We start from the raw sequence: 13,541 nt of genomic DNA, 5'->3' as shown, positions 1-13,541 counted from the left end.
CGAGAACCATCTAGACATATAAGACAGGCAGGCACCTTCTTTCCGAGGGGCTTTAGAAATCAAGACCTCTCGGGACCAAGAAAAGTCTAGAAAACTGGCTTCACTATCCGAGTCGGGGATGGCAGGGTGGAAAGCTGGAACTCTGGGACCTGCTAACAATCAGTCAGGTCTTGGAGAGGAAACTCTGGATAAGCGATTCCACCGTTCCCTGGCAACTACTAGTTCCGCCCACCGACTGCCGGCCCTCTGGGCGTCACTAGCTCTATTCTACCAATCAACTCACAGGATGCCAAAAAATCAGGCATCAATTGGAGGGCTCCTGAGCCCCGTCACTCAGAGACTCCGCCCCTCACGGCTTCTTCCTGACTGCCAGCGACAGACCTGAGCCGGGCGTTTGGAGACTGCTGGGCAGGTGATTGCGGTAGGTGGGGGGCCACGGTCCAGTGTTTAGCATCCCCTCCTATGGCCTGACCCCGGAACACAACTAGGGTATCAGGGACCAGATCATCAAGGCCAGTCAATTCTTGAGGCCGAGTGACTGAGGCCTGGGATCTGGACACACGGTTTCGTCCACTGTTCTGGACATTCTGGGTCAGGGACACGCGGGCTCCCGGGTGAGAGCAGACTTGGGGTTTGGGTGTGTTCAGAAGACTTCCATGGAGAATCTAAGGACTCCGTGACATATCTGTTCCTCTGACTTTGGGCCCTCGCGCTGTCTGGACTGTCTGCTGGAATTTTTCAGACTTTGCCCTCGTCGGCTTTCCTGATCTTTAAAAGCCCTCTTACAAGCGGGAGCCTACCTATTCTATAAACCTAGATGGTTATGGAAATCCCTAGGCTCTGCGCATAGCCCGTCTCATCGATCTCAGCGTGGGCGGCTTTCAGTGCGTTTCCCAAGCAGGCAGAATGTTGATGCTGGGTAAAAATAAGGATTTTGGAAGCAAAACATCATATACCAGCAATGCAGCTTTGAGCAAACTACTCATTTGATCTTGTTATTTCTTCTTCCCGCTTCTTCCTGGTCTTTTTCCTGCTCCTCTTCCTTCTTCCTCACCAGTTCCTGGAATTCATAACCTTTCTGTCTCAGACTTCTGAGTGCAGGCGTCACAGATGTGCTCCACCACACCTAACTGTGTCTGTAAAATGATGAAAATGCCTCTCCTTCAATGTTTGTATTCAGTGCTAGTTATCTGGGTGATTACACATCACATACATTTATTGAGTTATCACACGTTACCACATAAATATGGGCAACTAAAATAGTAATAAAAAAATTAAGTGGTAAAAAGTATGAATGGGGATGTGCAGGAACTTGAAGAATACAGCCCAGCTGCTGCTGAAATGAGTGAATGCCCTTGCATTATGACAGTGCTCTTTGACAGACACTTTCACCAAGCAATGTTTTTGCTGTTTTCTTATGTAAGACTGTCAGTCTGTGCCCCACTGAAGACAAGCTTTAACTGACTGATGATAGAACAGCTGTGTGTTAAAGAGATCTGCAGAGAACAGTGTAGCTAGCTGCTTGTGCATGTGGAAGCAGCACAGGTATTCTTGTGTTTCTTGAATATATAGAATGCAGTTCTGGGACTGTGGTTTCTCACACTCCTGGATGGATTCTCATCCTGTAGATGAAGGCCATCTGGAGGAACAGACTCTTCTGTCCAGCCAACTGTAAAGCCCTGGGCTCCTTTAATGTATTTCTTAGACTCCTTTACCCATTCAGGGTGTGTAGTGTGTGTGTGTGTGTGTGTGTGTGTGTTTTAATTTTTTTGACACAGGGTCACATTATGAAGCCCTGACCTGGAACTTGCTATGTAGGCCAGCCTAGCCTCAGACTCACAGATATCCACCTGTCTCTGCCTCTGGAGTGCTGGGACTAAAGGTGTGCACCACCACACCTGGCTATACTGTATTTTTTTTTTAAGATTTTTTTTTCCAAGACAGGGTTTCTCTGTGTAGTTTTGGTGCCTGTCCTGGATCTCACTCTGTAGACCAGGCTGGCCTCGAACTCACAGAGATCCACCTGGCTCTGCCTCCGAAGTGCTGGGATTAAAGGCGTATGCCACCACCACCCAGCAAGATTTATTTATTTTTATTTTATGTGTGTTTCTCCTGCATGTATGTATGTGCACCACATGCGTGCTTGGTGCTCACAGAGCCAAAAGAGGTCATTGGATGCCCTGGAACTGGAGTTAAAGATGATTGTGAGCTGCCATGTGGATGCTGAAGACCAAACTAGTCTGCAGGAGCAGCCAGTGCTCTTAATCTCTGAGTCATCTCTCCAGCTCCTATACTATAGCCTTTCTCTTTCTTTCTCTCATTCATTCATTCATTCATTTAGAGACAAAGTCTCACTGTGTGTTCCTGGCTGTCCTGGAACTCACAGAGATCTGCCTGCCTCTGTCTCCCAAGCTCTGGGCCTAAGGCGTGCACCACCACACCCAGCATTATACTGTACTGGAGCTGGTCTTCACTCACTTGAGCTTCTGTTTTTCAGCTCAGACTCCAAATGAAAATGTTTGAGAGTCTTGACTCTTCAGCTACAAAGTCTGGCCGGGACCTCTGGGCTGAAATCTGTTCTTGTCTGCCAAGTCCTGCCCAAGAAGATGCTGCCAGCAACGCCTTCTCAGACTCCTTTCTGGATTCATGCCCTGCAGGTGAAGGCCATACGGAGGCAGCGGACTCTGTTGTAAAGCCATCTGTAAAGCCCTGGGCTCCTTTGCATGATTCAGAAGTGTATTTAGCATCTCTAGGTAAGTTCTCTGTCTGTCTCTGTGTGTGTGTCTGTCTCTCTCTCTCCCTCCCTTCCCTCTCTTTCTCCCCTCACCCCAGCCCCTGTGTTTTTTAAGGAGGCAAGTTCTGTTACATTATCTTTAATTTTCTATTATGTTTTTTTGTCCTTGCCACATGTGGGCCAGATGTGATTCTAGGGGATGTCTCAGGTTCTTGGCTGGAAAGGAACACCACCACCCCTTTCTTTCTTTCTTTTTTTTTTTTTTTTTTTTGATTTTCTGAGACAGGGTTTCTCTGTGTAATAGCCCTAGCTATTACAGGCTGGCTCAAACTCACAGAGCTCCACCTGCCTCTGCCTCCCAAGTGCTGGGATTAAAGGTGTGCACCATCATTGCCCGGCTAAAAACCTGTTTTATTAAATAGACTAATTGTGGGAATGGGAGTGTGTTGCCAGAAGGGTCATTCTGTTTCTGTTAGTGATTTGAAAAATAAGATTTTTTATTTAGTCGTCTGCATCTGTATGTATATGTGTATATACAGACATGTAGGTACCCTCCGAGGCCGGAAGAGGGTGTCAGATCCCCTGGATCTGGAGTTGCAGGCAGTTTTGAGCTGCCCAATATGGTTGCTAAGAAGCAATTTCAGTCTTCTGAAAGAGCGGTAAATGTTTTTAACTAATAGCCATCTCTCCAGGCCCCTGTTGGCCATTTTAAAAACACTTCCTGAATATATTTTCAGTGCCCTGTATTGTCGCCATAGTATAAATATCTAGAGAGATATTAAAATTAAAACTGTTTCCCCTTGCATGAGAAACTAAAATTGTTTCATGCAAGGGGAAAGAGACTGTCAGTCTAGGACAATGTCTTATTTACTTTTCTATTGCTGTGGGAAAAACATCATGACCAAGGCATCTTGTAAAAGAAAATGTTTAATTTGGGGTTTATCATTTCAGAGGGTTAGAGTCTGTGGTGACAGGAATAGCTGAGAGCTCACATCTTACAAGGTGGAGAAAGAGAGAGACAGAGACAGAGAGAGAGAAAGAGAGAGACTGGGAATGGTATGATTCTTTGCAAAGCCTGCCCCCAGTGACCCATCCTCTAACAAAGCCACACCTTCTAAACTTCCCAAACAGTTCCACCAACTGGGAAGTAAGTATTCAAATGTATGAGCTTTTGGGGGCCATTCTCATTCAAACCACCACAGGCTGACTTTGACTTTTTTTTGATATTTCTTTATTTATGCTGCTTTTCAAACCCAAGGTCTCATACATACTAGACAAACCAAATTCTACCTCTGAGCCATATCCCCAGGCATTCAACACCCCCATTTTTTAGACAAGGTCTCATGTAGCCCAGTTTGGCTTTGAACTTATTGTGTAGCTGAGGATGACCTTGAATGCAGTTGGAAAGGTGGAAGACATGATGTGGGATCCGTGTGAAATTTGTAAGGGAGCCAGCAGAGAAGAATGATGCTTGCTGTCGTGGCCAAGGGGCGGAAGGGTTCTGTTTGTGGTAGACAGAACATCTGCTTCACAGTGATAAGAGGCAACAGTCTGGGAAAGAACCAGATCTTTTGGCTGGTAGGTAGCACGAGACCAGGACTTATAAGAAACATTCTTGGAGCTGGGCAGTGGTGGCTCACCCTTTGATCCCAGCAATGGGGAGGCAGAGGCAGGCAGATCTCTGAACTCAAGGCCAACCTGGTCTAGAGCATGAGTTCCAGGACAGCCAGGGCTACACAGACAAACCCTGTTTCAGAAAACAAACAAACAAACAAACAAACAACAACAACAAAAAACCCACTCTTGGAGATAATGATAATGATGATGTTGATTGGTAAATATTGGTTAGAAAGTTAAAACTCCACTGGCCTTTTCTAAAATCAGTTAAGAAATTAACTGGTAATTAAAATTTCCTTCTCGAGGAAGCCGGGAGCCTTTTTGCAGCCCAGGAAGGGATTAGGTAATAATGGCAGGCAGGTTTGGAGTGTCTCACAGTACCTGGCTCTGCTTGCCTGTTAAAAACCACACCTGTTTGGGAACCTAGCATACTCAGAAGCCCATTCTACCCCCTAAAAGTACCTATCTCCATGACAACTGAGGCTAGACAATTTGAAGATTGTTTTTATTGCCAAATAAACTTGTGCCAAAAAGAGTCCACTGATAAGAGTAACAATTAAAAATTCAGCCAAGCCGGGCAGTGGTGGCGCACGCCTTTAATCCCAGCACTCAGGAGGCAGAGGTAGGCGGATCTCTGTCAGTTTGAGGCCAGCCTGGGCTACAGAGTGAGTTCCAGGAAAGGCACCAAACTACACAGAGAAACCCTGTCTCGAAAACAAAAACAAAAACAAAACAAAACAAAAATTCAGCCAGATAAATGTTAGATACACATTATCCTTTTTATATCCTTAAGGAAAAAGAAACCTTAAACATTAATGTTTATCAACTTCAGGTGTTTTATGTGGGTGAGCTCTTGCTGGTGACTTACAGAAATACAAGGTGTTTATTGTTTTGGTCAGTGTCTGTTAGCTGATGTAACTTTTTTAGAAATGGAAACAAAACTGCATATTATAAAATTTCTATTGGTTCTAAGATCAATGTCACCCCTCAAACAGCTATCAATTGCTTGTTTTGAGCATTCTGTTCTTAGGGAGACAGTGTCTACTCCTTCCTTATGGGGTCCCAATGACAAAACTAGGTACTATAACCCGAAGTTCCCCCTGGGGAACCAAGTGATTTCTTGGTCTTGTTTACAGAGCATAGGTGAGGGGCTATTAACAGGAGCACGGATGGCCCCAGAGCAGCTAAACCTGAAAGACATCACCCAGTATAGATGACGGCGTCCCCTCAGCCGCCCTTCCCCAGCCGCCCTTCCCCAGCCGCCCTTCCCCAGCCCATGTAATATAGCACCTCTTGAGGCTGCCCACATGCAATAGGGCAGAATGGCAGGAAGTGCAGGAAGGGGAGTCAGAATCTTAGGTGAGGGTCCAACAACCGTCTTCTTCTAAGGCTGTGGTTCTCAACCTGTGACCCCTTTGGCAAGCCTCTGTCTCCAGAAATATTTACATTACGATTCATAACGGTAGCCAAATTACAGTCATGAAGTAGCGACAAAAATAATTTTAGGGTTGGGGGTCCCCACAGCATGAGAAACTGTATTAAAGGGTCGCAGCATTGGGAAGGTTGAGAACCACTGCTCTAAAGGAATGTATGTCAACAGTGGCAGGCTGCTAGTGAGGATCTCCTGCATGCAGGCAGCTGGGACACCATGCAGACTCCCACACTGCTTCACAATCAGGATATTGTCTGAGAAATGTAATGTTAGGTGCTTTCGTCAGTGAACACACTAGAGTGTACTCACTCAAAGTGAGACATGTGACATCACCTACCTTATGAAATCACTATGACATATGTGGCTTGTCCTCGACTAAAACATTACAAAGTACATGACTGAATTATACAGCTGAAGACTAAATTAAACAGAAAGTAATGGTGATGTCATTTCTTGTGCGCTTCAAAAGAGATCTCCTCAACAATTCAAATGCAAAGAAGAGGAATTAAACATCTATCATCAGGAAGCCCTGTGGACCACTCTCAAAGGGATTACAGGATATTTGCTTTTATTAGGCTCCAACATGCAGGCCACAAATTGAGGAACTATTTAAAATGTTGGAAGATATTTTTCTTTAATCAAGAATTGAATCCCACATAGAGATTCTAAAGGTCTCTTATTAGTGCATTCCCATCAAGTCAATTTCAGCATCTAATGAACCACTGGTCTCTCATCATTTTCTCTAATTCTCTCTCATGAGGGCTGGAAACCACTTCATGTCCTTGTAACCAGAAGAAAAACCGTTTACTCCTCAGAGACACTCCTTTCCAGTAGTTGAAAATAGGAGATGGAATACACATGCCAAGCCAGGGAAAACAAGCATTCCTTAGAGAGATACCTGCTGGGCTGCTGTGATTTCAAAAAAAAAAAAAAAAACCACAAAAAACATGCTGTTGATTTATTTATGAGAGCCTATGGCTCTCCCTTTTTCCAGGGTTAAACATTTCCTCCATACAGTACAGGACTGGAAAAGAAGCATCTTCAATCCACTTTTATTTTTCCTCTAAAAATGGGTTTGTTTTTTTCTTGTTGTTTTTTTGCAGGGACTGTGGATATATTCATCAGTAAAAGGCTTTTTTGTTTTTGTTTTTGTTTTGGTCTGTTTGGGTTTATATTTGAGACAATGTCTCCAGTAGCCTGGCTTAGCCTTGAATTTGCTGTATAGCTGATACTGGCTCATACTCTCTATGTTAAGCTCATTTCTTTTCTCTTCAGAGAAGAAACTAAGAAGAATCAAAGGTTTAAATGAGGAAGTAACTTCCAAGGACATGCTTCGAACTCTGGCCCAAGCTAAGAAGGAATGCTGGGATCGATTCCTCCAAGAGAAGTTAGCGTCTGAGTTTTTTGTGGATGGCCTTGATTCTGATGAGAGGTAATTGATTGACAGCTGGTTTCACTGAACATACTTTTCATTCACTAAAGAACTCAGGGAGAGTGACATCAGAGTACTGCTATCAGTTGATACTGATAGCTCTATGAGCTGAAATCAGTCCTTGGAAGGTTGTTCAGTTTGCCCCTAAATCAACAGTGGGTTTTTCAGAATGGCAAATATCCTCAGCTACATCTTGGCCACATATTTAATGGAGTTGAGGATGAAGTACTGTCTTCATTTTTCAGTCTATGGTGCACTGGAGAAGGAAGTAATGAACCAACAGAGCCATGCTTTCTTATCTCCTAATCGTCATTGCTGTAGAGCTTCTGTCTTAGTAGAGCCCCTTGATGTGGGTGGGTCAGCCCCGGAGTGGTGGTGCTCAATTTAATCCAAGCACTCGGGAGGCAGAAGCAGGTGAATCTCTCTGAGTTCAGCCTGGTCTACACAGCGAGTTCCAGGACAGTCAGGGCTACACAGAGAAACCTGAAAAAAAAAAAAGTGTGTGGATCAAACAAATATATATATATATATATATATATATATATTTTTTTTTTTTTTTTGGTTTTTCGAGACAGGGTTTCTCTGTGTAGCTTTGCGCCTTTCCTGGAACTCACTTGGTAGCCCAGGCTGGCCTCGAACTCACAGAGATCCGCCTGGCTCTGCCTCCCGAGTGCTGGGATTAAAGGCGTGCGCCACCACCGCCCGTCTCAAGCAAATATATTTTTAAAGCATCTTTTATGTGATGTCACTGCTTGGTGTTTGGAGGGTGATGTATTAGTTACTTTTCTGTTGCTGTGATAAGACGTCGTGACCAAGGCAACGTATAGAAGGAAGAATCCATCATGGTGGGGAAGCATAGCAGCAGGTAGGCATGGTAACTGGAGATGGAAGCAGAAAGCTGAGGGTTTACATCCTGAGCCATAAACAGGAAGCACAGAGCGTATACTTGGGATGTGGGAGGCTTTGAAACCTCGAAGCGCTCCCTCAGTGGTGCACTTCTTCAAGCAAGGCCACACCTCCAAGTCCTCCCCAAACAGCATCGTTGACTGGAGGCCAAAAGTGTTCAAATGTCTGAATATATGAGGGACAGTTCATTCGAACCATCACATTTCACTCCCTGGCCCCCACAGGCACATGAGTATATCACACAGCAAAATGCATTCAGTCTAACTTTGAAAGTCCCTGTGGTCTTACAATCTCAACACTGTTGTAGAGACCAAAGTCTCTGAAACCTAAGGTAGTCTCTTAACTGTAACCCTCTGTAAAATCACTGGCCTACTCCAGGTTCAGTGGGAGACCCTGTCTCAAAGGAACAAGGTGGAGAATGATGGATCAAGACGTTGGATGTCTTCTTTTCACTTCTCAGTGTATACCCAAGGGTTTGTGCACCTGCACACACACATATCACACATGTGCATCACACACATACACACAATTTAGAAAATTGGTGGGAGGAATAACAACTATCATTTTAAGTAAAGGCCTTAGGGGACTATGGCTTTAGCATGGAACACATAGTTAATATTGGTTTTGAGAGTCCCATTGTGTCATGTGAAGATGCTACTGTCAGAATCAAGGCCGATGTCTGAATAAAACATCATAGTCACACTTCATTTAATTTACAAAGCACTTTCCCTTGCGTTCTCTCACATTTTCAGTCAGCATACCCTCAGGTTCTTCAGAAATCAGTGCAGTATTTTAAGGTCAGCCCAACTACTCTCTGGAGGTTTACAAGATAATATGTTTATTTCTGTCTGTAAAGGCTCAACATAAGTGAGTCTTAAACTTCCCCAAACAGGCAATTTGAAGTTATGTAGATTCCTGATCCATTCATAACTTGGCACAATGTTCTGTCTTCCCAGAAACCTCCCTCTACTCCAACACTAAGAAGACAAAACTTTGGCTCGGGGTGGTGGCGCAGGTCTTTAATCTCAGCATTCAGAAGACAGAGGCAGGTGCATCTCTGAGTTTGAGGCCAACCTGGACTACAGAGCAAGTTCCAGGACAGCCAGGGCTACACAGAAAAACCCTGTCTTGAAAAACAAAGCACACACACACACACACAAAAAGGAGCCGAAACTTTCTCTTACGTAGTCGAGAAAGAATTCCCTCTTTCTGAAGTCAGGCTTCTCTGCTCATGGACTCACACATAAAACTCAGTGAGCAGAGGGCTGGAGAGATGGCTCAGAGGTTAAGAGTACTGGCTGTTCTTCCAGAGGTCCTGAGTTTAATTCCCAGCACCCACATGGTGGCTCACAACCACCTGTAATGAGATCTGGTGCCCTCTTCTGTGTACATAATAAATAAATAATAACAATAACAACAACAAAACTACATGAAGAAACCCTGTCTTAATAAAATAGCCGGGCGGTGGTGGCGCACGCCTTTAATCCCAGCACTCGGGAGGCAGAGCCAGGCGGATCTCTGTGAGTTCGAGGCCAGCCTGGGCTACCAGGTGAGTCCCAGGAAAGGCGCAAAGCTACACAGAGAAACCCTGTCTCGAAAAACCAAAAAATAAAATAAAAAATAAATAAAATTATTAAAAAAAGAAACTCAGTGAGCTCCCGCTTTTGTTTTGACTTCCCTTTTCGATGGAAATAATTTGAACAGTTCCATGAGAAGGGTGGTAGATGAAGGGTCTCTTTCACCTGATTCTCTGGAGCTGTGGGCATGAGTCAGCCTCCTGCTTATTCTGACCTCTGGCACTGGGCTGGCTCCGTCCCTCTTACCTACATCTGTGGGGACGCTTCTGTCATTTTGCGGAACTGAAAGTGAAACAGTAGTTATGGGGAACCACTGGAAACCACTGGAAACCACTGGAAACCACTGGAAACCAGTGGAAACCACTGGAAACCACTGGAAACCACTGGAAACCACTGGAAACCACTGGAAAACAGTGGAAACCACTGGAAACCACTGGAAACCACTGGAAACCACTGGAAACCACTGGAAAACAGCGGTTATACATGTGTTTTCAAACTCAAAGTTTGCATTTTAAACAGGCAATTCTGCATTTTGTGAGGGCAGGTAGGAGATTCCTCATGTGAGAGATGCTACTGTTTAACACATAGTTCTATGGCTTTGTGCTTTTTGTTTGGTTGGTTGGTTAGTTAGTTGGTTAGTGATATGGTCTCATTCTGTGTAATCTAGGCTGGCCTTGAACTTGTGACAGTCCTCCTGCCTCAGCCTCCTGGGTGCTGAAAACTGTGGGTGTGAGCCACCAGTACCCAGCTGCTGCGTGTCATTAAAGAGCATAGCATGGTGTTCATATTATATCCATTTCTAGTTTACTGTGACTGTGTGATAACTGTAAGGTATAGGTTCCTGGGTGCTTAAGGGAGGTGGAGGGAGATATGAACCTGACACCTGACCAGCCCCCCTCTACACAGGCAAATGAAGAGTCCCCTGGCATAGTGGCCATTCCTTGGTGGGAACATTGGATGCTCAGGTGTTTCTAGCTAGGGGTCTTAATCCTCCCTCCCCCAAATTACAGTTCTTACAAATAAGCTCTGTTAGTGTAATCGAGCCTCACACCGTCTTAGGTAGAAAAGATCTCAGTTCTCTGTCTCACCCATAATTTGGTATTTGTTTGTTTCATCCCCTTGACAATTTCTCGCCTTTTCAGATTGGAGGGAAAAAAAGATAAAGTTGAGGCACAGGCTCTTCAGCTGTTCTCATCAAGCCTTCAGAGAGCCTGCTTTCAAGGGGCTCTGGCGCTGCTTAGAGCCAAAGTGCCCACTAGGGGGTAAATGACGCTGCTGAGCTGCCAGGACGCACGGCGGTCAGTCAGAGCAGTAGCACGGTTCTCCGGTTCTCCGTGTTAGCGGGGAAAGCGGAGGTGGGAGGACGGTGGTGGTGGGCGGCAGCACTGCAGTATTTGAGTAACCGAGCTAACCATTAAGTAACTAATCAGCGAGGGCTGACCTAGTCCTTCCTTTCTTCTGTTCTTTTCTAGCACCTTGGAACATTTCAAACGGTGGCTTCAGCCAGATAAAGTTGCCATCAGCACAGAGGAGGTCCAGTTTCTCATCCCTCCAGAGTCGCAGGCTGAGAAGCCAGAGGCCGGGGACAAGCCAGCAGCAGGAGAACAATAAATTACGCACACATAAGCCAAGCAGCTGTCTGGGGCCCGGGGGAAACACTGCTCGAGAGAGCTCAACAGCAAAGTGAAATCCGGGGAGAGAAAATGCCCAGACTTCCAGTCCACAGAGCAGACAGCTGCTGGCCCCCGAGGACTTGCTTGGAGCTGGCTTGTGTGACTGTCTCGGATGAAGTGACTGACCCAGTGTGTGCTGGATCAGAAAGCTTGACTGAGCTCTCTTGCTGCAGGTGAGAGGTTTGCAAGGATCCATTGAAGGACAGGGTGTGGAAGAGCCTGGAGACACTGAGCTCTTGTGTATAATGTATCGGTTAAGTGAGCCGTATTTTTTTTTCTCACATCTGGGTCTTCGTGTCTGTGTCTCAAGCATTCCATAGCTAAGGAGTCAGGAGCAAGTGTAGCCAAGGCGAATGAAGTCAGCCTCCTTGAGTCCAAGCCCTTGTGGGGCTTTCTCACACACTCATTGTAAATAGGAGGACTCGAGGGAAATGGGCTTTTCCTTTTGATTTGTTCCTTGTGTCAAAAATGGGAAAAAAAGAAGTGTGGAACGTGGGTGTTTATATCTGTGTAGATATATTTCCTGTTTCATGGCTTCTCCCCCAGCTTCTTTTTGTACCAAGTTCCAAATTAGACTTGTAAATATGCTTTAGTGTTTGACACAACTCTTGACTAGTTCCAAACTTGCTCCCTGCGGCAACTTTCCTGACTGAGCTTGCATTTACTCTTTGTTTATTGTGTTGTTGTTCATGTGAAGTTTGAGTTGTCTATATAAAACTTTGTCATTGGAACAAGTGTGTAGTGTGGATGGTACTGTTGACCCATTGCCTCTCATATGAACTCCCAGGAGGGAGGGAAGTAAAGACAGAGGTATGCTATGGCAGAGGAGCTAGCAACCTTTGGCAGCCTCTTGTTTTTGTGTGTTTGTTAAGATTTACTTGTTTGGGCTGGGCAGTGGTGGCTCATGCCTTTAATCCTAGCACTCGGGAGGCAGAGGCAGACGGATCTCTGTGAATTCAAGGCCAGCCTGGGCTACAAGGTGAGTTCCAGGAAAGGTGCAAAGCTACACAGAGAAACCCTGTCTCGAAAAAACAAAAACAAAAAGAAAAAGATTTACTTATTTGACCAGGCATGGTGGCCCAGGCTTTTAATCTCAGGACTCAGAAAGGCAGAGGAAGACCATTAACTCAAAATCTGTAAGTGTGAGGCCTGCCTGTCTATATAGCGAGTTCTGGGACAGCCGGGGCTACATAGAGAGACCCTATCTCAAAAAAGAAAAAGAGAAGATTTTCTTATTTGTTTATTTATGAGGATGTGTGTTTGCTTGTGTGAGTTTCTGTACACCATGTATGAGCAAGAGCCCATGGTGACCAAAAGAAGATTCAGATCCTTGGCTACCAGAGTGACAAGTGGTTGTAAGATGCCATGTGGGTATTGGGAACTGGACCCAGGTCTTCTGCAAGAGCAATAAATGCTCTTAACTCTGATCTATCTCTCCAGCCCTAAGTCTAGGGCTGTTTTTAATACATGCTTCTGACAGTCTAAACATTCTGTGGTAAGGTTCTGGGGTTGTGGCTACTGGGAAACAGTGAATCCATAATGATGATGAGCAGTGTGACCAAAAATTTTCAGAGAACACTTGCTCTTTTTTTTTTTTTGGTTTTTCGAGATAGGGTTTTTCTGTGTAACAGCTCTGGCTGTCCTGGAAACCCTCTTTGTAGACCAGGCTGGCCTTAAACTCACAAAAATCCACGTACCTCTGCCTCCTGAGTGTTGGGATTAAAAGCATGCACCACCATCACCCTGCCACACTTGCTCATTTTTAAATCAAGTATTTCCCTTATTGCAAAGGATAGGTGCCAAATAGGTCATACCATATGCTTACTTAATGATAGAAATACTTTATAATTTCCAGATACACTCTTCTCATCCCTTTTTTTCCCCATCAACTACCGGAATTAGCTTTATTCCTACGGCTGTTGGTCAGTAGGATATATTTGACATAAAAGGTGGCCTTGGGTGGCACCTTGGGGAAGCCTGAACAGTGATGGAATCTGGCACTGAACTAGGCTGTCAAGCTGCCATCTCTGTCCGTGGGTCAGATGACAGACCTCACTATTCCTCCAGGGCCAGCTAATGGCTTCAGCTAGATGGAGAGGATTAAAAGAAAAGGACTAAGGTTTTTCTTCATCCTGTATGATAAAAGAAAATCATTCTTCCTCAGTCATGA

The 13,541-nt window shown here is 45.0% G+C and overlaps 1 protein-coding gene across 3 annotated transcripts; it reads left to right on the top strand.

The window, feature by feature from the left end:
* Nucleotides 1–303: 303 nt before the first annotated feature.
* On the top strand, nt 304–12,106 carry Ccdc32 (coiled-coil domain containing 32). Of its 3 annotated transcripts, none has more exons than XM_052724517.1 (4): nt 304–412; nt 2,498–2,753; nt 7,059–7,215; nt 11,171–12,106. In XM_052724517.1, the coding sequence occupies exons 2-4, from the start codon at nt 2,510–2,512 to the stop codon at nt 11,307–11,309; spliced, it is 540 nt and encodes a 179-aa protein (XP_052580477.1). In that variant the 5' UTR covers nt 304–412; nt 2,498–2,509; the 3' UTR covers nt 11,310–12,106. The 3 variants fall into 3 exon arrangements, with proteins under 3 accessions (XP_052580477.1, XP_052580476.1, XP_052580478.1); XM_052724516.1 differs by having other exon boundaries at nt 333–421; XM_052724518.1 differs by having other exon boundaries at nt 348–421; nt 2,503–2,753.
* Nucleotides 12,107–13,541: the final 1,435 nt, after the last annotated feature.

The sequence above is a fragment of the Peromyscus californicus genome, unplaced genomic scaffold (genome assembly GCF_007827085.1).
Source record: "Peromyscus californicus insignis strain IS unplaced genomic scaffold, ASM782708v3 Scaffold_7__1_contigs__length_154581171, whole genome shotgun sequence".
In the NCBI taxonomy this organism is placed as follows: domain Eukaryota; kingdom Metazoa; phylum Chordata; class Mammalia; order Rodentia; family Cricetidae; genus Peromyscus; species Peromyscus californicus.
This window is presented reverse-complemented; position numbering and strand designations above follow the sequence as displayed.

Excerpts from the sequence above, each read along its gene's own strand:
- Ccdc32 (XM_052724517.1), top strand. The coding sequence starts at position 2,510 with ATGAAAATGTTTGAGAGTCTTGACTCTTCAGCTACAAAGTCTGGCCGG. Across the intron at positions 2,754-7,058 it reads AGTGTATTTAGCATCTCTAG|AGAAGAAACTAAGAAGAATC; the intron begins GTAAGTTCTCTG and ends TTTTCTCTTCAG. Across the intron at positions 7,216-11,170 it reads GGCCTTGATTCTGATGAGAG|CACCTTGGAACATTTCAAAC; the intron begins GTAATTGATTGA and ends GTTCTTTTCTAG.